The following is a 25,089-nucleotide window of genomic DNA, read 5'->3' on the forward strand; positions in this document are numbered from 1 at the left end:
GACTGGGAAAAGCGCATCAATCTTGTGGCAGTGATGGCCACCAAATTTCTCCTCAGTCTTAATGAATTATTAGTATACTTTAACAAGACGGCGGTAGAAGAAAACAGAGAAATCGTCAGAGGATAGGAAATATTCTTTTCTCCCCCAAATTCTCAACAAGAAAATTAAGATTTTTGGCGTTAAGTAGGGATTTTTGACAGGGATGGCTAATTACCCAGAATCCTTTCGTGCGCGCGTGGTGTAGTGTTCCATTTTCGTGCGCATCAGTGATTCAACTGTAATTGATGGTTAGGAAATAATATAAGGAGCTGTGTCGCACGGCAGAATTAGTTGAAAGGTAAGCTTGAAGAGTTTCTTTATAACGTACCTGGATTCATTAGCAATTTGGGAGTTTGTTTAAAAATATAAAAAGGCCGACATAATTTAATCGCATAACATCCATGCAGCTTTGTATATAAACAAATTGAAAAGAAATATTCAGGCACATTGATGAAACGTGGAAGCAACTGACTTCGATTAAAGGAAATATCATTCGCCAGCATAACATGAACAGCGGATACAGGAAACAATACATTCTTTAACCAAACTAGACGGAAATCACTGCCTTTCATTTCACGCTGTTGAAGCAATCCGGGGTTAATCAGTATTAAAACGGCGCCTCCCTTGACGAAAAATGTAAATTTCACCGTCCTAAATCGATTAAAATAATTAATTCGTCAATAGCTTGCTTTTACTTAAATGTGCATTCAAAACGGCACATCGGCGTTTTTCTTCAGTTGACAAATAAGACAAAGCAAAAGAGAACTTGTTCGTTTCAGTACTGTAGAATGTCGTAGATCAACAGGAAACAAATTTAAATTATTTTTAAATGTGATGTTCTAATATGAGCGAAGCGAAGCGTATAATTAGCAAGGCCAAATCTAGATCTAAGTACTGATAAATTTTCACTTCTAAAATCAACCAAAACTACAGTGCTCCCATTCAGTCTGGAAAGAGCAGAACTTTCCTGCGGTGCTGTTTATTGTGTTGTTCAAGGTGGTTCTAACTTTTGAGTCTGTGAATGAAATCCTCAAGTTTGACCATTTAAATCAAAGCTACTGAGCAGTACTTTTCTGTGGTGCTGTTTATTGTGCTGTACAAGGTTGTTCTAACTTTTGAGTCTGTGGATGAAATCCTAAAGTGTGACCATTCAAATGAAAGCTATTGAGCAGTACTTTCCTGTGGTGTTGTTTATTGTGCTGTATAAGGTGGTTCTAACTTTTGAGTCTGTGGATGAAATCCTAAAGTGTGACCATTTAAATGAAAGCTACTGAGCAGTACTTTCAACCGGTATTGTGCGTTTTTCGATATTTTTCAAAACTCGTGGGAATGAAGTTAACACGGTGTTTGTTTTCGGAAAGAAAACAATACTAACCTTTACTCTGTTGCTTAATACGAACATTGACTCAGGTGCTCAATATGAATTTTGGCCGTGGAACAAACTTTCAGTTCGAGGTGCAAGATTGTTAACATTATTATGTATTGCAACTGTTACTACAAATTTACCACATTTAAATCCATTATAAGATAAATAATTGTAATGGAAATCCCATCGAAACACGTCTTCCAAATTAAAGACATTCGTTTCCGTATTGTGTTTGCATTTGGTGTGAACCCAATTGTTGAAAAGACTGTTGCTGTTTATTTAGTTGTAAAAAGTATAAAGAGAACAATGTACAACAAAAAAAATAGATTAAAAAAAACCAAAAGACTTCACCGCATGGTGTGGCGAATAAAAATTTCAAATGGCCCTGTTTGCTTTTAATGCAAACAAAAACACCTCTCTTTTTCATTACTGTCAGCTCAGTTGTATTGGCAAGTTACGCGTTAGTTAAAAAAAATCATCAGTTTTTCTTCAGAAGAAAGAAAGCATTAGCTTTCTTTTCAGCTTTTGTGCTAATGTACTAAAAATCTTTTGTCACATATAACTGTATATGCCCTTTTGGCGAAACGATACATCCAACCTCTCAGTTGCGGGTGAAACGAGGCTGTGATGCACCATGGGTGAAAAAAATTATTACCGCGCACGCGTAAGTTTAATCGCGGAGCTTGGAGGTGTGACCTTTGCAGTATAAATGGTTTATTTTCATCATGAACGAAAAGTGACAAGATTTTGAAGGTCATAGAACGGGCTTATCCATGTAAAATATAACTGTAAACTAATTGTAAATTTCTTTATTAAATAATCTGGAGTAAATCTAAAATGTTTAAGACCCATGATCGGGTCCAATTCAGTTGTTTTCTCTAGCAAGATGTACCGCTCATTTACTCAGTTAACAAATGCTATATCGTAAAACAAAAACTTGTAGCAAAAACAAATGTTATGAGCTTTCAAACATGCAGATGATCAAACAACGCAGAGGTATAAACTGCACTTCCTTAAGAGAATCACCTTTTTCTTTCAACATTACAAGCGGTACAGCTGAAAAAGTTTTCGTTTTGAAAAAGGTAAACATTTAAGGGGGGACTAAACCTAAATTTGAATGAAATTTGAAGTGGTTTTAAGAAGGGATAGAAGAAAGAAAATGATTTTTGGAACACTAACAGACAGTTGATACCCACGCAAAAGCACCCCAGGTTGCTAGTGGACTAACTTGGTATCCGTCTATTAATTATTAACTACAAATTCTTATTTTAAAACTTCACTAAATCTTCAATATTTCTTATTTCTCTTAATTTAACCAATCCTTCTAGAAAACTATCTCCTCCCAAATATACCCAAAAATCACCCCAAAATTCACAAAACACCCAACAACATAGATTTACGGGATGAACATAGAGTTTTTGGATCGCTTGAAACGTGAACGAGATATTTCCATTAAAGCCATGTAAAGTGCGGTAAAATGGCGTTTACGTTAATTCCCCCCTTAATGGAATAATAGAGGTATTTCGCCAGGTCACTGATGCAGATAAACCGGTTCATCCGGTCCGACAGGTATCGAACATATGACCTTCCGAGCTCAGTTCAGATTCTTTACGATTGAGCCATAGGAGATTTTTGGGAGCCAGGCCATTTATAAAATTTGGCCTTAAAATATGAGAAATCTGTTTACCCGTTGCCCAGGGGGATACAAAGGTTTGAACAGGTATCTTAAGAATTTCGATTCTAATGCTGCAGAAAACAATGGTGTGTAATTTTTATCTCTAGACATTTTACTTCCGTGGCGAACATACGCTTAAGACAACCTGGGACCGAGTATTACTGCTAATCTTGATCCCAGGGTCTCTCCTTGGGATCCCGGGAACGAAGTTAGAGAGCATCAAGAAAACCGCACCGCAGACACTATGGTCGCGCGTGGTTGCGCGCACGAAATAAATTTCTCTGGCATCAAGGAACTGTGATAAATAGCTTTGCCTGATGATTCAAAGAATGATTGCATAAGAGACCGAGAGAACAAGATTTCCATTCCATGGCAGGAACAAATGGTTAATTGAACAGGGGAGTGACTTGTTCACAATCCCCCTATTTTTCCGTGGGATTCTCGAGACCGGTACGCTTCGATGGATCTTGGTTTGTAAAAGCGAGCGCGATCTGGGGAGAGTGTTTGAACTACCGAGGGGGGCGAAGTGGGGCTTAGTACCACTCCCCTCGGTAGTTCACTGAGACACTCTCCCCAGATCGCGTTCACTTTTACAAACAAAGATGGCGACAGCTCCATCGAAGCCCCGGGATCGAAGCGTACCAGCCATGAGAAACCCACGGAAAATAGGGGGACTGTGAACAGTCTACTATAGTGTTAACCGGCCTGATACTCGATTAACGTCAGAACTTTCATTTGAATAGCCACACCTCGTTCAGTCCACTCCTCGGAAGGTTTTGGAAGGTTTATAATCCAAGGCCCTTAATCCCCTACAATTTTCTAAAGGGAATTTTGAGCCTCTCTATGGGTACCCACGGTCTTCGTTTTCTTCGCGATTTTTTCGCAAATCTTCGTTTTTTTAGGAAGATCTTCGTTTTTTCAGATTGAAATGGTTTAAACGTTTATTCAGTGTTATTCACAATTGATAGCTCACTGTTTAAATTCACGAAAAGCAATATAAACAGTTCTTGAAACAATAAAGGATTGTTGGATTCTTTGGCGACGTTTTAACCCCATTTTAACATGGCATGCTAACTTCTGATGAGATTCCAAGAAATGGAAACTGCAGTATTGTATGAGAAACAACATTAGGCACTCGCCAGAAGAAATACACCAACGTCCTAGAGACTCACAAGAACGTTGTCTGTCTTAGCTTTAAATATCTGCTGCGGATGCGAGCTAAGCCACAAAATAATGGAGGTACATGTCAGCTCTAAGAACACAATAGCTGTTTTTCAGATAAGAAGCAACTCAGAGAGCTAAAAGACAGCGCTACAACGAAGCTATAGCTCTCGAAAGCGAGAGACACCAATAAGCTTTGTAAAGATGACGATCTGTTAGACACTCATATCCGTGCAATCCTCACGCAGCGACATACAACAGCAGAAGCATTAATTCACGAGTTAGGAAATCCACTGATCCTGTATCTTCACAGACAGTATTTATTGAGCGCTACCTGAAATCTTGAAGTCAGTACAAGCCGATAAGCTTAACAAATGTCACAGAGCTAGCATACACGATGCCATATCAACACCTGGCTCTTAGTCAGTAAGAAACCCTCCATTAAGTATATTTGAGAATTCCCCCTCACGATCAAGACAAACACCATTAAGAGCGATCGCATCACATTTTGATCTAAAGGGAAGATTCTCTTATACAGAAGGAAAATCGCTTAAAGACATATGCATGCTTGTAAAACCAAAACCGAAAAGGCTTTTATCAACACAACGGACACACAGTGGGAGTCGCGCAGGTCTGTGAACCCAATTTTAACACACAGAAATGCCAAAATTCAGAAATAACAGATACTCTCTGTAGCGTTTACGAGTTTTGACAGTTTTAATTTATATCTGAGTGTTCAATTTGATCACGCAAATTTTGGTAAATTTTCAGATCTTCGTTTCAATCTTGAGATCTTCGTTTTTTCAGCGGTGATCTTCGTGTCTTCGATTTCTTCGGAAATACCCATAGAGAGGCTCAATTTTCACCTCGAACTTTCGTGATATGGGAAATTTAAGGCCTAGTGTTTTCGGATTGATAAAAATGTCGTTTCGAGTACCGAAAAAAGGTCAGCTAAGATTTTCGGAAGGGAAATAAGACCTAAGGTTTCCGGGAAATAGACAAAGATGCCCTAGTAATTTCGAAAAGACTGAGGCTCCCCTAAAACTACCGAACAGATAAAAATATTATAGCGCGGCCTGAAATGAGCCTACAGAGCTTTAAAGGCACTGCCAGATAGACTAAAATTCGCGTCTCAAAGGATTTGAGAGAAAACTTTCGTTGGGTACCCCTGATGACAACCGTTTAGTCAGCTGTTTAGTGTTCGCTCACAGGAAAGCTGTGATTCTGCTAACGCAGACGTATAAGCCTGCGAAGCAAGCGTTACCGTTACCGTGGATGAGAGCGAAAAACAGGAAGGGGAGGGTAGGAGAGAGTGAGGAAATTCCTCTCCCATTCCCTCTCCGTTCCTCCACTTATGTCCCAATTTCCGCGCTGTCAAACACACAAACAAAAATGTTAGCTACGTAGGCTAATGTTGTAGCTCCTATGAAATACCCACTGCCCCCTTTCCCCTCCACTTAGGAAGACGAACAATGATCGGAGGAGGGGGGAAGGGGCAGGAAGGCGTCTACTTGTCTCGAAAGCACTGAGCCTGTTGAACCCCTGATAAATGATCTGCAGGGGCTTTAGGCAAAGAAATCCTCGCCAGTTGCTACGATCTGGCGGTTTTGGAGTTTCTACATGTTAAACAGTCATTGCGTCTCTACTCTCATGACATTGAACGAGTTTACGCAACAGGTTAGGACGGCTAATATGTTGGGACCGGAAATCGTCCTTGTGTGACCAACGTGACGGCCAAGTTTTCATGACTCAAAGTTTGCAATACAGTCAACTCTCTCGTAAGCGGACACCCTCGGGAATTGAAAAACGTGTCCGTTAGTAGAGCTGTCCGCTTACGAGAATTATTCCCGTAAGCGGACACCAAAGAAAAATAGGGTGGATGTCCGCTTACGGGAGAGTTAATTAGCGGGTGTTAAAAACGCAACTCTTCTTATAAAACGTTCAACGGGACTTATTGTTGCCGTCTATAAATGTAACTTTGGTGCTTCTTAAAAACATAACTCTTCTTATAAAACGTTCAACGGGACTTACTGCTGTCGTCCAAAAGGTATATCGTGACCAGAGAAGGTTTGCTTGGAAATTTCTTGTAAATACGTTTTTTATGGTGATGTTGAAACATCTTTACCGTGGCTCAAGTCCAAGCTTGATTATCTGGGATACAGTGTTTGGTACAATCAGTGATTGAAAACAGAAACAAGAAGTAAAGTAGACCATGACGAACGTGGCCATAACTAGCCCCTTCACAGACGTTTATTTTTTTCGTAAGATATTGGCGAGCGCCAATATCTTACGAAAAAAAAAAAACGTCCGTGAACAGGCTAGGCCATAATTAACGTGACACTACAAATGTTTCGTCGGACTCTTGTTAATGTCAAACGAACGGAGAGCTTGCTTTGCCGCGGACAAATTGAAATTTGTAAAAAGCGATCCCCGCTGTTCTGTTGCTCTGTTAAAGGTCATATTTTTGTTGATTTATTGCAAATTAAAGACAAATTTCATTGCCAAGAGTCAATTACGTACATGGTGTGTCCGCTTACGAGAGAGCGTAAACAAAAGAAAAATCCAATTTTCATTTTCAAAAGTGTCCGCGTCACGCCATACTATGCGTTCATTACTGCTCAAAACACTTTGAGCACATTTTAGACGTGCAAACATCTCCTGAACGTCCAGGAGGTCATATTACTGTCACGAATATTACGCCGTAAAATTTACGACATAATCGTTACGCACCATGTCAACGTCTTGTGAATGTCATATACACGTGTCAACAAAACACGCTGTTAATTTTATTTAGTCATTTTACGACGTAAAATTCAAAGCGCATCTTATTCACGTTGTGATCGCACGACGTAAACTTATCATCACGTAAAATTACGTCGCAAAATCTCGACGTAATATTACGGAGTTCATTCGCTGAATCTGAAGGTAAAATTACAACGTTTGTTGTATTAAGAGTACGACGTAAAGGTACCACGTTCAATTTTATGAGTAATTTCACGCCGTAATTATTACGTCGTAAACTTAATAAGTTAAAATCAAAGTGTCATTCTGAATGTTTAATAAGTTAACATTCTCAATGTCTAATAAGTTAACATTCTGAATGTTTAATAAGTTAACATTCTCAATGTCTAATAAGTTAACATTTGGAATGTTTAATAAGTTAACATTCTCAATGTCTAATAAGTTAACATTTGGAATGTTTAATAAGTTAACATTCTCAATGTCTAATAAGTTGACATTTGGAATGTATAATAAGTTAACATTCTCAATGTCTAATAAGTTAACATTTGGAATGTTTAATAAGTTAACATTCTCAATGTCTAATAAGTTAACATTTGGAATGTTTAATAAGTTAACATTCTCAATGTCTAATAAGTTAACAGTTTGAGTGAATCATTTTCAGTTCGCCGCATTTCAAATCAAGGTTTTAAAGTGTTGACGGGCCTGCACGACTCCTGCAGTTCGCTAAAAGATTGGTCTTAACATGTTTAATAAGTTAACATTCTCAATGTTTAATAAGTTAACAGTTTGAGTGAATCATTTTCAGTTCGCCGCATTTCAAATCAAGGCTACAAAACGCACAACGGACCTTCATAGAAGAAACGATATGTACATTTATTATAGTGATAGACATCGAAACATCAACAATGCTACTGAGTACAAGATCATATTATTTACAGGGGAATAGAAGGCTACAAAGCGCACAACGGACCTTAGCTTCATAGAGGAAATTAAGTGTGTAAGCGATATTCAATTATAAAGAGAGGAGTGTTTTATTGGGAAAACTTCCTTTTGGAACCTGATCGAAACACAAGAAACTTCATAACTGAAACGAAATGGCGCCTTATTGGTATTTACATGGAAACAGAAATTAAATGTTATTTATTTTACAATTCTAATCGCCCTAAACTGCGAAAGATGGAAGGCATGAAAAATGCCAAACTATTTTTAGAACATGTATCTAAAATTACTATATGCAATTATATAAAATAAAAAAATTCTATGTTGCAGAACAATCCATAAACAGGTCCTTTGTTGTCTGAAATTAACACCCGTTCACGCCAATTTTTTTCCAATGATTGTATTGTTGCCCTGTTGGAAGACAATCCCTACAAGCCTCAGACTTGAGGAACATAATTGCTTTCGACAGGGTGGTTGAGTCTATGCAGGTTTTCTGTCCCCGAAAAGATTCGGGTTGTTCGTGGACTGGTGCCCTGGACAGGATAAACATCCACAGACGGGAGTGTCTAAAGGAGCCTGTGCAGTGTACACACCCTGGCTGTGGCGTGGTGGTAGTTCGTGGGGAGCTGAATCCACATCTGGCCACATGTAATATGAGGCCAGAAAACTGCCCACATTGTGGTATTCAGCTTCCCATAAGTCAACAAGATGCCCACCAGAATTACGGATGTCGATGGGCACCGGTAATGTGCCCCTTCAATTGCAACCATGGTGCAATACCTCGGTGTGTATCAATTATTAGTAGAGATTGAGAATCGCATTTACGGCAAACAGCAAACGTTGAATAGATTTGTGTTCATGTTAAAAACAAAAAGCAAATAAAAAAATTAACCAAAAAAAAAACCCAGTTCGTAGATGAGGATAACGAAAATAATTCTGACCTTTAACACTTACACAAATTTTTTTTCTAGGTTCGCCTATGAAATGTAAACAATGAGCGGCAAACACAGATAAACATATCCATTGTCATTCGTGCCATTGCCATTTGCCGTGAAAGTAATTCTAAATCTCTATATTGTAGACCGTTTGCACGGTAATTTTGTCAAGGTAGACCATACATTTTTGCCAAAAAAAAAAAAAATAATAAAATAAAATAAATAAAACAAAACAAAACAAAACAAAAAAACAAACACTTATACAGCATCTGGAGAGAAGACAACATCAATTTTTTTGCCAATTTATTTTCTTTTGTGTTGTTTCTTTAATATTGAAACTTAGAAATTAAACTTTGAATGGTCATTTTGGATTTGTAAACAGTAGTTACTTTCCGACATTCATAGATGTTATAGGGGGCCTCATCACACGACTACAGTGAACTGTCTTAATTCATTGTATTTGTTAAAGTTATAGATCTCCAGCCTGGTTAACCCTATTTTGAATATCTAAAAAGTACAACGCGAAGAACACCTCGCGCAATAGTGGCTCTGTGTGGTAACATAGGTCTCAATCATTTTCACAGGGTGCAATTGAATGGGCACATTGCTTTAGCCTGTCAGCGGGCCTTTGTGGACTGTACACGGTGCCAACTTGCAAAGAGAAAGTTAGACGGGAGGAACTAGCGGGTCATTTGGCAAGGGAGGCAACAGCCCACGTGGATTTGCTGATGGTCGACAGAATGTCGACCATTTTCAATAATGTAAGTTACAAAATGCAGTAAAGTATCTATATTATTTTGGTGAAAAAGTTACATTGAGTGTTATATTGTCAAACTGAATAATAATGGCGATTACGTTGTAATTCCAGGTGCCACCAACACTGAAACCATCCCAAGTGATGGCCTTCACTTTGAAAGTTCCTAATTTTAGAAATTTGGCCGATAACATGCACCCGGCGGTGGGCATCAAAAGTCCATTATTCTCATCTTTGAGAGCAATTTTGGTACCAAAGATGTCCGCCGCCGGGGGCATGGGGGTGTTCGTTTCCAGTCAAGGGACAACTCCTCTTTGCCTCAATCTAAGGTATGCTTCTATAAATGCTAGGATCTGTGTAACTAAACCCTTTTACATTTTTTGACTAAACAATTCCCGAAAAGTAATTTATCCATGCAAATAATAATAATAATAATGATGATAATAATAATAATAATAATAATAATAATAATTATAATAGTAATAGTAATAATAATAATAATAATAATAATAATAATAATAATGATAATTATAATAATAATAATAACAACAACAATAATAATAATAATAATAATAATAATAATAATAATAATAATAACCATCAACAACATAGTCACCGCTGAAATACATTGTTATAAAAGCCAATATTCTGGGTATATTTTACATATGACAGTGTTGCACTGCGGAATGGCAGGGAGGTGTTTGTGAAACGAACACCACAAAAACAGTGGCTTCAGCAGGAGGATCCTTTGGGATGGGAGGAATTTCTACCGTTGGACGAGGTGAAGGCGCGCTATGTGGACGGAGATGGAGCGCTCAACATCCAAGTGACCATCCAGCTGCTTCAATAGAGAGGTTCCTCCCTCTTTTTTTTTTTTTTTTTTTTTAATAGACCAATCTCGATATGTTAAAATTCTAGCTTGTAAACAAGGTTTAGGGGAGTAAAACGAAACAATTATCACTCGTCTCGGAGGCACATGTAAAGAGAAATATAAAAATATGTTGTTTTATTCCCCTACCTCGTTTCAAACTTCAATTTTAATATCTTACGAAAATTAAAGCAAGAGTCTTCTAGTTGTTTACTGGAAAAAGTAAGGGTTGCTTATATTCTGAACTGACCTAATGCAGTCACCACCTTTCAATGTGTTATTTGTATTGTATCCTAGAGGATGAACGTAGATTGTTACGTTGTCACATTGAGTGTTATTTCAGGAGGCCATAAATAGTCGGCCATTTTTGCTCTAAAGATTTTTTTACAATAACTATCCAAATTGACGTCAGATGTAACGCGCGCGCTTTCTCAACGAAAAAAAAAAAGCCAATTCCGCCCGTACTTTTTCCATGTTAGTGTAAAAAACAAATCGATGGCAGTTTTCTATGGTCTACACTCTTATAAAACCATAAAAGGACGCCATAAAATGTCCAAAACTTGGCAGTGAAACCACTCGCCTGCGGCTCCACTTGAGTTTTGAACATTTTATGACGTCATAGTATGGTCTATTTAACAATTATTCCACGAGCGCGCGTTGGATAGCCAACGAGGCGCGTAGCGCCGAGTTGGCTATAATCATATCATATCCAACAAGCGCGAGTGGAATAATTGTTTTATTAAAAACAATCAACAAATATTGCTAGATCTTACTGATTTCACTGCAAGAACAACCAGAAGGCAATAAATGGTCGCCATTTCTCGGTCATGGTATAATGGCTCATATACCATGACCGCTAAGCCAATCAAATCCCTCGAATTACATTATACAATGATTCAGTTTTTATAAAAGAGTATAGACGATAGAAATCTGCCGTCGATTTGTTGAAAGAAATGTAGGGTAATACGTATAAGATATACGTCTTGCATGTCAACATGTTGAAACGTCTCACGTCGTTACAGTGAAATCTTCAGAAGATAAATTCTTACTCTAGAAATCTTGCATTAATTTTCTTGAAAATCGAAATAGGCAACTACATAACATTATTTAATCCAATCATTAATATAAGCAAGATTCAATTATGGAATCGCGGCTAAATTTTAATGTTGTATTTTTCATTTCATAAATGGATTATTGAATCGATGAACGGAAACAATTTTTGAAGAATGCATTTGTTACTCCGCATAAGGGAGTGTTGTCTAGTTGCCGTAATGGCTCACTATGTAATTGTAATTCTCTACCGTGTTTTCCTGGAGCGGGGGGGCTTGGCTGTGGCCCGTGCTCCCGGAGCCCCCTCGTCCCTGGAATCCGTCCTTCTCCTTTTCGGGGTTCCGTCCCTTTCCTATTCATCCTTTGCAAACACTTTTGAAGCGAGAGCCGCCTGGCTGAGGCATGGCTCCCGGGGCTGCCCTCGCTCTCGGGAAGTTAAGGACTGGGCTGAGCGTCTAACAAATCTGTAATGTCCACTTAGCTTTTATTTATTCTTGATCTACGTACAATAACTGCCGGTCAGTATTACTACAGAAGAGCCAGAAGCACAATCAAATCAAACGCGACGCAAACACAAGCACAAGTACAAGAAAAGAAAAACAATTGCGCTTGTGTCTATCCTTGGGTCGAGGCCGTTTTCCCGGTAAAATAAGCATTTTTATGCTTGCGCTTGTGCTTGCGTCTCTAGTGAAAACCAGGAGTTAATTTCAGACAACAAAGGATTGTCCTGCAACATAGCAATTTGTTTTTATTGTACATAATCTTTAGATACAGGTTCAAGAAATAGTTTGACATTTTTCGCAATTAGAAGTGCAAAATAAATAACATCTAATTTTTATTTCCATGTAAATAAAATAATAATGTACAATAAGGACAAAATTTCTTTTTTGCAGGACAATTCTTTGTTGTCCGAAATTAATACCTAGTTTTTTATGCGTCGATTCCGGTGCCGTCAATCTGCAACCAATCGATACCAATTTATCTATCGATTGGGTATCGATTGATATCGATTGTCATGAATTATCGATTCCATCGATTGGATACCACGAGATAATTGTAGTTCTCGTCTGGGTTTTCCTGGAGAAGGAGGGAGGAGAGGAGGCGGGGGGGTGGGGGGCTTGGCTGTGGCCCGTGCTCTCGGAGCCCCCTCGTCTCTGGAATCCGTCCTTCTGCTTTTGGGAGGCTTCGTTCCTTCTTTCCCATTCATCCTTTGCAAACACTTTCGGGAGTGAGAGTCGCCTGGCTGTGGCATGGCTCCCGGGGCTGCCCTCGCTCTCGAAACGTGTAAGACTAGACCGAGTGCCCAATAAATCTGTGATGTCCACTTAGCCTTTATTTCTGTACAACAACTGATACAATTATTGGAAAAAATTATCCGTTAACGACGGGAACGCTTGGCCGGCTTTAACTGAAATTTAGTATAATAAGATAAGAACTACGGCGTATCTAGTGAAAACCAGGTGTTCATTTCGGACAACAAAAGATTGTCCTGCAACTTAGAAATTTTGTTCTTTTTGTACATAATTGTTTATAGTAACTTTAGATACATGTTCTAAAAATAGTTTGATTTTTCGCAATTAGAATTGTAAAATAAATAACATTTAATTTTTATTTCCATGTAAATACCAATAAGGCGCCATTTCGTTTCAGTTATGAAGTTTCTTGTGTTTTGATCTGGTTCCAAAAAGGAAGTTTTTCCAATAAAACACTCTTCTCTTTATAATTGAATATCGCTTACACATTTCATTTCTTCTATGAACCTAAGGACCGTTGTGCGCTTTGCAGCCTTCTATTCCCCTGTAGATAATAATCAATTAGGCGCCATTTCATGTGAATTATGATATTGTACTCAGTAGCATTGTTGATGTTTCGGTGTCTATCATTAAAATAAATGTACATATCGTTTCTTCTATGAAGGTCCATTGTGCGTTTTGTAGCCTTGATTTAAAATGCGGCGAACTGAAAATGATTCACTCAAATTGTTAACTTATTAAACATTGAGAATGTTAACTTATCAAACATTCCAAATGTTAACTTATTAGACATTGAGAATGTTAACTTATTAAACATTCAAAATGTTAACTTATTAGACATTCCAAATGTTAACTTATTAGACATTGAGAATGTTAACTTATTAAACATTCAGAATGTTAACTTATTAGACATTGAGAATGTTAACTTATTAAACATTCAAAATGTTAACTTATCAGACATTGAGAATGTTAACTTATTAAACATTCAGAATGTTAACTTATTAGACATTGAGAATGTTAACTTATTAAACATTCAGAATGTTAACTTATTAAACATTCAGAATGACACTTTGATTTAACTTATTAAGTTTACGACGTAATAATTACGACGTGAAATTACTCACTAAATTGAACGTGGTACCTTTACGTCGTACTCTTAATACAACAAACATTGTAATTTTACCTTCAGATTCAGTGAATGAACTCCGTAATATTACGTCGAGATTTTGCGACGTAATTTTACGCGATGATAGGATAAGTTTACGTCGTGCGATCACAACGTGAATAAGATGCGCTTTGAATTTTACGTCGTAAAATGACGAAATAAAATTAACAGTGTGTTTTGTTGACACGTGTATATGACATTCACAACACGTTGACATGATGCGTAAGGATTACGTCGTAAATTTTACGGCGTAATATTCGTGACAGTAATATGACCTCCTGGACGTTCAGGAGGTGTTTGCACGTCCAAAATGTGCTCAAAGTGTTTTGAGCAGCAATGAACGCCATAGTATGACGCGTCCGCATACGAGAGAGTGTCCGTTTACGGGAATGTGTAAATAGAAAGTTTGACTGGGAGGTAAAAACGGGGATTTAAAAGGCCGTCCATAAGTAGAGCTGTCCGCTTACGAGAGTGTCCGTTAGCGGAGAGTTGACTGTATTCCTACCACTCGTAGTTTTCCCATTGTCACAGATGAGAGAACACCAGTTTTAGTCGAAAATCGCCCAAAAATATGAAGGTACTAAGATGTCATGTTGGTCACAAAACGATAAGTTTTCTTCGCCTTGACCTCTGACAAATGTCAGTCAGGTTCACCATCTGTTGACATCTCTGAGTTATTTTCGTTGACTCTAAAAAACCGAGTAAATTGTCGGATTTTTACATTACAAAAGACCACCAAAACGTTTCCACGATTTAAGCAATGCCTCCGATTAAAAAATACAGTGGCGGGGTGCGAACAAGCGAGCAAATGAACATTTTGTTTTTCGACGTCACGATGTTTTTTTGTGATTTGATTCCTTTTATTATGTCTGTCTTAACTGTCAGTCGGAGAACAAAGAACATATCAATTTCAACACATATGATTGCCGTGCCGCATTCAACGTGACAATTTTATAAACGGTTTGATTTGTTGCAGAATCTTCGACCAACAGGCGATATCTCCAAGATTTACGGGGGCCAAGTTGCAGAAACGCCCACTAATTTGTTGAGCTGGCTGACCGGACGCGTTTGCAAGACTAACGCCAAAATGCAGTTAAAAATCGCGTTTTTTCTCGTTCTTGTGGCAGTGATCGCGCCATTTCTTTGCTCTGCGGCTGTCGATCAAGCAGAGGAAGACAAAGCGTTGGCATTTCTGAAAAAATTCAACAACGAAACACCAATGGAAGATAACAAATCTACGGTGGCCTCGTGGAACTATGCTACAAATATAACTTCCCAGAACAAGGAACTAAAGACTAATGCCAGCCTCGCCTTTTCAGCATTTTACAAACAGATGCGACAGAATGCCTCAAAGTTCGATGTTGATAAGCTATCCGAGGACACCAAGCGGCAAATCCAGTTCATCACTTCTTCAGCAACACCCAAGGACGCAGCTGTGCTGAAAACAGTCACCGAATTGGAGGCCACTATGGAAGGAATCTATAGCACTGGTAAAGTGAAAGATAAGGACGGCAAAATGCTAGAGTTGGACCCCGATTTGTATAAAATTTTAACATCTTCTCGCGACTACGATCGGTTGTTGTTTGTCTGGAAAGGTTGGCGAGATGCGGTCGGCCCGAAACTGCGACCACTCTACAAACAATTCGTCGATCTCAAAAACCAAGGTGCGAAAGAAAACGGCTGGAAGGACATCGGCGAGTACTGGCGATCGTGGTACGAAGTAGATGATTTGGAAGGCATGGTAGAAGGTTTCTGGAAGGAGCTTAAACCTCTATACCAAGAGCTGCACGCGTATGTGAGGTACAAGCTGAGTCAGAAGTACACCCAGATTTCCAAAACAGGTCCCATCCCCGCACATCTCCTAGGAAACATGTGGGCGCAATCTTGGGTGAACATTTACGATCTTGTGGAGCCGTATAAGAACAAGCCTAGCCTAGATGTCACTGCTAACATGGTCAAGCAAGGGTACACCGCAGAGAGAATGGTAAGACTCGCCGAATCCTTTTTCACGTCTATTGGCCTCAAGAGTCTTCCAGCCTCATTCTACACGAATTCCATGATCACCAAGCCAAGCGGCAGAGATGTCATTTGTCATGCCTCCGCCTGGGATTTCGCAATTAACAGGGACGTAAGGTAAGCAGAAACCTTAGCAAGGGCAATTTCATTTGAGAGTAAAGTGAGAATTTATAATTCTAAACGCTTTGAAATACATAGCAATAATGAAATTTGCCGCACTGAAGTTAAATTATTCTCATTCATTTTGAGTAATCCGCAAAATACCTGAGAATGCCATTCTCAGGTGTTTTTGCGGTTCACTCGAAATTCATGAGCAAGGAAAACAAAATTTGTCACACACTCTCGAACTGAATGCCAATCTCACCGGAAGTAGCATTATTTATAAACGAATTTAACGATTGTGATGATAAGTTTGAAATGCCACATGATATCAAATGTAATTTAGCGCACTGCACGTGAGTAGTGCAAAAATGACGCTCACTTCTCATCCAATTTTACAAGTGCAAGGAGCATGTTTGTGTTTTGATGGAAAATTCAGTGAGTATTCGTTTTAGTAAAATTTTAAAAGACTGTTATGTAGACTACGCGGTTAGTCTCTATTTTTCTCAGGGATAGAAGACTGCGAGCAAGAACACAAGATATTCTAGGCGCGAGTCGCGCGTGTCAGCGGAAAAAAACCCTTGTGGCACCCGCGCAACTCGCGTCTATGCCGTTCGCGCGACTGACGCGCTTCAAATATCTTGAGTCCTCCCGCAAAAGAGAGACTGATCGCAGTCTACAGGGATAGCAAAGCGAACGAATATTGCCTCTAGCGAGGAACGCGACGCGCGCTCTCACAACAGACAGTTTCGCGCTCTCTCGCCGGGTACAACATCTGGGAATAACAAGGAACTAGACGTAGTCTATTGATTACACGATTCACATCGTATCCAAAGGCCTGAAATTTCATCGGTAAACTCGTCTTGAGTTTCGTTTACAGAATCTCAGCTGATTTTGAAAATTGATTTATTAAAAAATTATTTTCCATCGAGTTCCCCCCACTGTATAATATAGCTGGCCCCTTTCTCTGCGCGAAGGCAAAGTTATAGCGGCGGAGCTACTTATGAGCAGCGCATTAGCTAAGCTCCGCCGCCAAAAGCAGTGCAAGTTTATAGCGAAACTAAAATGGACAAGCAATGCCATATTTCAAACCAAAATTAGATTGAAAACTCTTCTTCTGCGAAGCAGGCCTCATTTTGTTCGCACCAGTTCTGTGATGTGTCTTGCGGGCGTTCTTCAATTTAAATACTAGACTGCGAGCAGTCTCTTTTTTCAGTGCTATCCTGCAGAACAGGCGTTATTTTTTTTGTGTGTTTTTCAGGCGAGCGGAGACAAGCACGAGGCGAGCGAGGGAGCGCGAGTCTGGTTGGACGAGAGGGCCGCGCTCGCTTCGTGTTTGTCTCTGCTCGCCTGAAAAAGTGCAAAAAAAAAAATAATAAAATAAAATAAAATAACGCCTGTTCAGGCTACTCTTTTGCTCTAAAATCCGCGGGGAGAAATGAAAAAAAAAATTCAAGTACGAGTCGCGCGCGCGTGCGGCGAGGCCACAAGCTGATAGTCGCGAGTAACGCGGGCCCCGCGGATTTTCAAGCGAATAGAGAGACTGCTAGCAGTCTATTAAAATACCAGTATGGAGCGAGCTTGCAACTGGAAAGTGCTGGTAGGCCCGGCGTGCGAGAATAAAGCATTCACCGAATGCGTGATTCTCGCGCGGGGCGGCTCTTCGCGCAAAGCCAAGTTTGCACTTTTAGCTATTCGTGTCTTTTTGCGACTCTCTCTCTGTTTTGTATTTTTGGAGTAAAAACAGCTAAAAGGCCTTTATTTTTGATGTTACAATTGTAGTTTTCTAAAGTGTTTCAGAGCTTTTATGAACTGATAGCCCGAGTGTTCCATGAAGTTTAACGATGTTTTGGTTGGTCTAACCCTCGCTGGCAGTAAACTCATTCAAAATTACAATTAGTGAAATATTTATTTACAGTTTAAAATAGATAAGAAACCAAGTCTTTTGTTTTGGATCGATTAGAGCGTTGTCTGTTTTAAAATCCGCAAACATACCTCTGTACCTAATAAAACGTTTCTTGCGGTGTTTCACAACTGACGTGACCTCTGATCTACTTAAACAAAATATTGAATTTTCTTTCTTTGTGCTTAACTGTAAGATATTGGTCTGACTTAATAAAATCCAACAATAGTAGCAAAGAAATTAAGCTCGACCCAGAGTAAATACAATTGTTTAACGCCATGAAAAACGCAAACAGCAAAGGTCATATGCGTGGGAAACTTGTGTCTCTGGAATCTTGTTGGAGCCCTTCGTTGTAATCGTTTTCACGTAAATAACAATTGATGACTTGAGGTAATTTGTAGCCTGCAGTGCAGGCGTTTTTCATGGGCGAGCGCTCAATAATAAATCTAGTTCGCGTATTTGAAGGAGGCTTGGGGGAGGTGGGGGGGGGGGGGGGAGGGCAGGAAATGAGAGCTCTCCCCCTCCCCCCTCCTTTATTTCTCAGCCAGTCGTCCTCTTCCTTAGGGTCACTTTTGACTCGCTCCAGCCCTCTCGCGCTTCCTTGCCCTGACAGCAACGAAGGATTATTCAGACCCTATTCACCCGGTATTCAGCGCTCCCGCTCCAAAAATACGCCTGCATTGCAGGCTAGGTAATTTGATGTTAAGCCGGCCAGTTGTTTACATAGAAAAGAAACTGTACTTTACACTGTTTACCCCATTTATACACCAGGGGTAATCCAACAATGGATTAGCGTCCCATCGCCTCCAGGACAGGTTATCATTGTCATGACAAAGCTACAGTTAATTCACGGCTTTATCTTTTAGAATCAAACAATGTACCAACGTAAATCACAACTACTTGGTAACCACTCACCACGAGCTGGGCCATATTCAGTATTACCTCCAGTACTGGGACCAGCCTACTGAGTACCGGACTGGCGCCAACCCAGGATTCCACGAGGCCGTCGGTGATCTAATGTCATTATCGGTTGATACACCTCAGCACTTAAAAAACATTGGTTTGTTGGAGGAATACAGTAACGACACGGGTAAGAAATATCGGAGGGATACATTCGAGGCTTGTAAGAGGGAGGGGGTTTTCGAGGGGAAGGGGGGGGGGGGTGGGTGTACTCACTAAAGTTTCATACCGGGAGGCTCCCCCCCTTAAGTCTTACCGAAATTGTGCCTTCTTTGTTATACCTTAAAGGTAAGCCAATGCAGGAAGGATATCCCCGTTATCATTGGCGACAAGCGTTATATTTGTGCTTTAGTTATAACTAAACTTCTGTCAGAAATTTTTGCTCTATTTTCCTCTCCTTTCTAATACCTTTATTTCATTTCCTCCCTTTCGTTTCACCGCCTATTCTTGCAACCCTTTCAGACACTGAAATTTTATATTCCACTACCCTTTTGCAAACTAGCCACAAGGTTAAATAAGGAACCCAGCCCTTTCGAGCGGGAACTCCTCGTATAGTTGACACCTGGAGTATATCCCCGGTGGAGGAGTGGTAGCGGAGGGAAGTTCGGGGGGGGGGGGGGGGCTGAGGACAAGTTGTCGTGACGTGAAGTAATGATCATCTTTACTATCGTTACCTTTGGAATCGCAGCTACTTTCAGGTAATTCAAATACGTAACTTATTTTGCCGATCTATCTGAAGAAAACTTTGACCAATCATTTTCCTTTTCATTGGACAGGAAAACTAAAGAGACATAGAAAATTTAAGAATTCCAGTTAATTTGTATTCTTGTATTGCCATGAAGAACTTCGTTCTCTTTATTATTTCCTAGAATCTGACATCAACGCCTTGATGAAGATGGCGCTGCGTAAAATCGCGTTTTTACCGTTCGGATTTCTGATCGATCAGTGGCGCTGGAAGGTCTTCAGTGGAGTCATTACTGAAGATAATTACAACGCTGAATGGTGGAAGCTGAGGACAAAGTATCAAGGAATTAAACCAGCCGTGGAACGATCCGAGAACGACTTCGATCCGGGCTGCAAGTATCATATCCCTGCTAACACACCATACATTAGGTATGAGAATTCTTTCCTAGCTCATTACTGTTTTAAGGGAAATTATCTCTCTGATGTGGCGTGACCTCATAGCGACACCGGAGTCCTGAAGTACATCGACAATTAATTTCTTCTGGTAAGCTGTTCCATAGGCTTACAGTTGTATGGATAAACGTTTTGTGCTGGGAGTTGTACTGGCGACTGGACTGGACAGAGCATTGAGGGGAATGGAAACTCTAGAACATGTACAGAGACTTCGTATATATGTTTGGTGGGAGAGGAACATGGCACAAAGGTCCCCTCCCCCCACGCTTTTTAGGAAAAGCGTTTTACCCTCGGAGGGTAATTCGACTGTCCTACAAACGACTGCGGGAGTGACTAGCAAGGTATGGACCTATGCGCATTCCGTACAGAACTGTGAATACAGCTACCAGCCGCCTGTGAAGCAGACGGTTGTTTAGAATCTTTCCATAGGATTTCACCGTGGAACAATCTATTTTTTCCATACAATAGTAAGAGGTCCTAGCTAACTATGTACATTGCTTTGGAAAGATATTAGTTCTTCCAAAGGCCAGCCTTGCTCCGCGTCAAAGGTTTCCAGAGGTCCGAGGGTGCGTTTCTTTGCCCATTCTTTCTTGTTCCTTGTTCTGCCCGGAAGATTAAACTTGAATTTTTTCTTCTCTTATCGCAGGTACTTCATGAGCTTTGTGCTGCAGTTCCAGTTCCACAAAGCGGCGTGTCAGGCAGCCGGATACAAAGGACCACTGCATACTTGTTCCATCTACAATTCCACGGCCGCAGGAAAGAAGATCGGGTAATTTCAATGATAATGCTCACGAATGCTTAACTAGTTTTTCCTGTTCAGAAAAACCTCGTCCCCACCCAAGGACCTCGCGAAATTCAAATTGGCGGGCGGCCAAGACTGTAAAATCCCTTGGAGAATTTTGTGATGTGACACGCTTGATTTACGTCTCCGCTGCATTGTCTAGACCGGGCTTTTTTGGTGTGTGTGTGTGTCCTTTCGGATAGCAGAGGGGCGTATTTCCCCCTTCCCCCCTCCCCCTTCCCCTTCATAACTCCCTAACTAAAGAAGCTATGATAACGAGGCTTGGAGGATAGATAGTATCCAAAGGTGTTTCATTGAGGTCCGTAACAGAAAGTGATGACATCATATGACAACCCGCCCTTCCTCCATGATCGGGCTTCTTTTGGTGGTGGAACGATATTGTTCAGGAGAAGAAGGCGGTGACGTATCTCAAAAGTTTTGTCCCGGGTATTGGGATTGACTGTGTGCGTTCGTTAAGTTGTGATTGCTCAGAGTGAATAGTTCTAATGGTTTATAAAGGTTTTGTTGGACAAAATTTCATCAAATCTGTACAAAACATGTCATAAAACTTTTTGTTGCTGCGTTTCCTCTAGTGACATGCTTCAGATGGGAAAGAGTAAACCTTGGCCTCAAGCTCTCAAGAAGCTGACCGGAAGCGAAACAGTGGATGTTGGAGCTCTCACAGAGTATTTCCAGCCTCTCCGCGACTGGTTGGTCAAGCAGCGGAAGGAGATCGGTTATGCCGCACCGGGATGGGATGAGCCTGACGTGACGCCTACAGCTGGGGTTCCTTCGCTCGTTCCAGCCTTGTTCAGCATGTTTGCCGTGTCGTTTTCTCTGGTTGCGTTGCTTTGCTAAACACTTTCTTTCAGGCGGTGTTACTAGGTAACGGTTAGTTCAACTTGGCTCGTAACTGCTTTGTAATGCTAGAATATATGATTTGAACAGGAACATTATTTACTGTTACAGGACTACTCAATATTAACCTTTTCACTTCGTAGGTCAATCATAGAGACAGGAAAATTGTGTTGTTGTATCTTTTTTGCACAAAAGCTTTTTGTGTAACAATTTAATTGAAACCTCTTCAGCAATAGTTCATGGAACCATTTGTTTTTCTGTATCTTTTTTTCTGTATTTTATTAGATGAAATGTGAATTTTTTTTAACTTTTAATTTTCGCTAGTGTTAACCCTCTCACTCCCAAGAGTGCCATATGGCACAAAAAGTCATTACGTGCCCAATATTGGGTCAATTTGTATCAAATTTGGACACCAAACAGATCTTCGAGAGATCTACACAATGGAAGAATAAAATCTTATTCCCCTCCTACATAAGACATGATTAACCACCCCTCCATTTTTTGTAACTTTTTCCTCTCACACTTTTAAGACCAAGCCACCATTTGACAAGAAACTATGTGCTGAGATCTGCAAATTAAGCTATAGTTTAGGGGTATACCCAGTGTATACGAGAAGTGAGATGTAGTTTAAGGTTTATATTTTCTCGTTTTAAACACTTTTCATTCTCTTCTGTTACTTCCTTTGTCTTAGCTGGAATGATTTATACAATGCCCCAGATAAAACCTTTTAATTGGTGTATTACAGTTGGTGTAGGGTTTCACAGTTGCCGTTTTACAAAAATACGACATTTCCCATGGGAGTGAAAGGGTTAAGAGTGAAAAGGTTAAGGACATTTGATTGAAAGTTCCATCTACACAATGATACTTAGGAAAGTAGCATTAATGACAAAGTTTTTGTAAAAATTAGATAAATAAAATAAATTACCTCAGTATAGAATTATGTTCATGTTGTTCACAAACCATTATTAGGTTCATAAATTTACATTTGACTGTGAGTGACAAGTTGGAGTTAGATAACAGTCAACCTTTTGCCTCACAACATATTTGCTTGTGGCTGCCTTTCTAGTGCCACGCAACTGAGAGGATTTGCCATTTATGGTGACCAGGAAAAGAAAATCTCAGTACGTCTTCAACAACCATTACATACAGATAGATACTTTTATTATAATTTAAGATTGATGTTCATATTTGATGTTTAGATTAACTGGAAAATCTATTAATGAATGATCTCATCCAGTGAATGTGGAGTTTTTATACAGCGGTCAACGAGCTGATTCAAACGACGTTAAACTTGCAAGCATTCCTTTGTTTGGGCAACTTGACACGCAAGCTTACTTCGAAAGCTGTAGGAAATCGACAGTGAACTTACCAAGTTATGGCAAAGAAAACAAAACAAAAAAAAAAACAACAAAACAAAACAAACAAAACAAAACAAATACTCACCCAAATCGTTCTCTTTCTTCTGCACTCGCTTCTTTCCAAAAGCACTAACATGGTGTTGGCTCACCCTTAAAAAGCGCATGATTTTCACTATTTTTTTTGTTTGTCACGCTTCACCTTGACATGTTGACGCAAATACGCGCTTTTAGAAGTAATAACAGCGAAACTGTCCATTATTCATGTATTCATGCCAGTTTCTTCATCAGCAAATTGCCGAGAAAGACATGTACTGTCCACACTATTCCACTGTCCATGTTACTCCTCTATATTCTTGCCATTTTATAACTTTTCACGGGATCATGTGAGGTCCACTTTGGGGATCATTTTCACTTTCTGCCCTCCCCGTCTCGCCTCCCATCAGGACATCCTGTACTCCGGTTATTTCTTGGCGGTGTTCTTTTTCCATCCGCCCCCCCCCCCCCCCCAAAAAAAAAGGTAAAAAAAAAATTACTCCATAAGGGTGAAACAAGAGCTGGAAAGCCAGCTGGGCGATCCGCTATGAATTTGCTATAGGGGCTTTATACAAAGCTTTAAACTGCCGCGCCATGGAGGAATTCCTGTGAAACAGTTCAGTATCTGCTTGCCGCTTATAGGTCTGGATAGATCGATAGGATCGTACTTTTCACGTCATATCCCGTTGCTACTTTTTTAAAAAACAATTATTCCCTTTGGTCTAACCTCTTGCGCAGACGCTCTTTGGGCAAGGAGGCTAGGTCAGGCGCACCATTTGTTGACAACACTCCGTTCATGCTAGTCTCCTTTCCAGCCGTTTTTGGGATGTCACGCAACGCTCCCCCAAGCGTTGCCTGACATCCCAAAAACGGCTGCGAAGGATACTACGTTCATGCAACATTGCCCAACTTTTGTTGAATGAACCGTTTAAGCACAGCTAATTTATTTACGGTTTAAGTCGACTTTGGGTAATGAACTTGGGTTTTCTTATCTTCAAACTGACGTTGGGGAACGTCAAGAAGTCAATCTGATATCGATAAATCGACCGTTGTGATATTTAACGCCTTGCGAGCAGAACAATCGAATTCTACCGGAAGTTACGGTGCCGAAAACAAAGGCCATAGGCCGAAGTGCCTCTACGAAAACGAAGGCGAACCTCCCACTCCCTCCCCGAAAACGAATTTATTTTTCAATATATAGCAAGGATATTCCGTGGAACAATTTCTCGCAGAGAGTAGGTAAGTAAGTATTTCACCTTTCCTCCACCCCGTACCCCTCAGCAAGTTAAGATTCCCCATCCCCCACCCCCTTGTCGGGCCAAAAAGAGCAGAATTTGTCCCATGGGTATACAACAACAACAATAACTAATTAAACATCTGATGTGAAAAAACGGACGGTTGATTTACGAATCACTTATGATTGGTTTCAATAAATCATATTTTTGATATTTAAATGAATAATCAAAAACTGCCGTTTGCTGACCTCACTAGGGCCCACGCAAATGATTGAGGGTTTCCCTTCAGTTTCCCGCAAATCGTAAACCTGTAAAAGCCACGTGACTCCGATCCTGCAGTCCCGTTTGACGTTTGAGGTTTATCGCCTGAAAGAAACTGTTTAACAAAAGAACACAACCAGGGAAAACAACACGGTAAACATGCTGAACAAGGCTGGAACGAACCCCAGCTGTTGGCGTCACTTCAGGCTCATCCTATCCCGGTGCGGCATAACCGATCTCCTTCCTCTTCTTGACCAACCAGTCGCGGAGAGGCTGGAAATACTCTGTGAGAATTCCAACATCCACTGTTTCACCTCCGGTCAGCTTCTTGAGAGCTTGAGGCCAAGGTTTACTCTTTCCCATCTGAAGCATGTCACTAAAGAAAACACGGCAAAAAACGTTGTATGGCATGTTTTGTACAGATTTGATGGAATTTTGTCTACCAAGACCTTTAAAAATCAAGATTGACTATTCGCTCTGCCCAAACACAACGTAACGAAC

The 25,089-nt window shown here is 40.1% G+C and overlaps 1 protein-coding gene and 1 pseudogene across 2 annotated transcripts; both read left to right on the forward strand.

Annotated features, from left to right (window-relative positions):
- Positions 1–40: 40 nt before the first annotated feature.
- LOC146482917 (angiotensin-converting enzyme-like) lies at positions 41–22,638 on the forward strand. Its single transcript, XM_085106566.1, has 7 exons — positions 41–337; positions 14,924–16,080; positions 18,832–19,055; positions 19,795–20,038; positions 20,709–20,831; positions 21,437–22,024; positions 22,509–22,638. Exons 2-6 carry the CDS (start codon positions 15,035–15,037, stop codon positions 21,699–21,701), a joined length of 1,902 nt encoding a protein of 633 aa, XP_084962692.1. The 5' UTR covers positions 41–337; positions 14,924–15,034; the 3' UTR covers positions 21,702–22,024; positions 22,509–22,638.
- On the forward strand, positions 8,330–10,461 carry LOC146482918 (TNF receptor-associated factor 5-like; annotated as a pseudogene). Its single transcript, XR_014863992.1, has 4 exons — positions 8,330–8,706; positions 9,442–9,618; positions 9,726–9,940; positions 10,284–10,461. The product of XR_014863992.1 is annotated as a TNF receptor-associated factor 5-like (transcript).
- Positions 22,639–25,089: the final 2,451 nt, after the last annotated feature.

Source organism: Pavona decussata, unplaced genomic scaffold (assembly GCF_977016875.1).
Source record: "Pavona decussata unplaced genomic scaffold, jaPavDecu1.1 SCAFFOLD_41, whole genome shotgun sequence".
Taxonomy (NCBI): domain Eukaryota; kingdom Metazoa; phylum Cnidaria; class Anthozoa; order Scleractinia; family Agariciidae; genus Pavona; species Pavona decussata.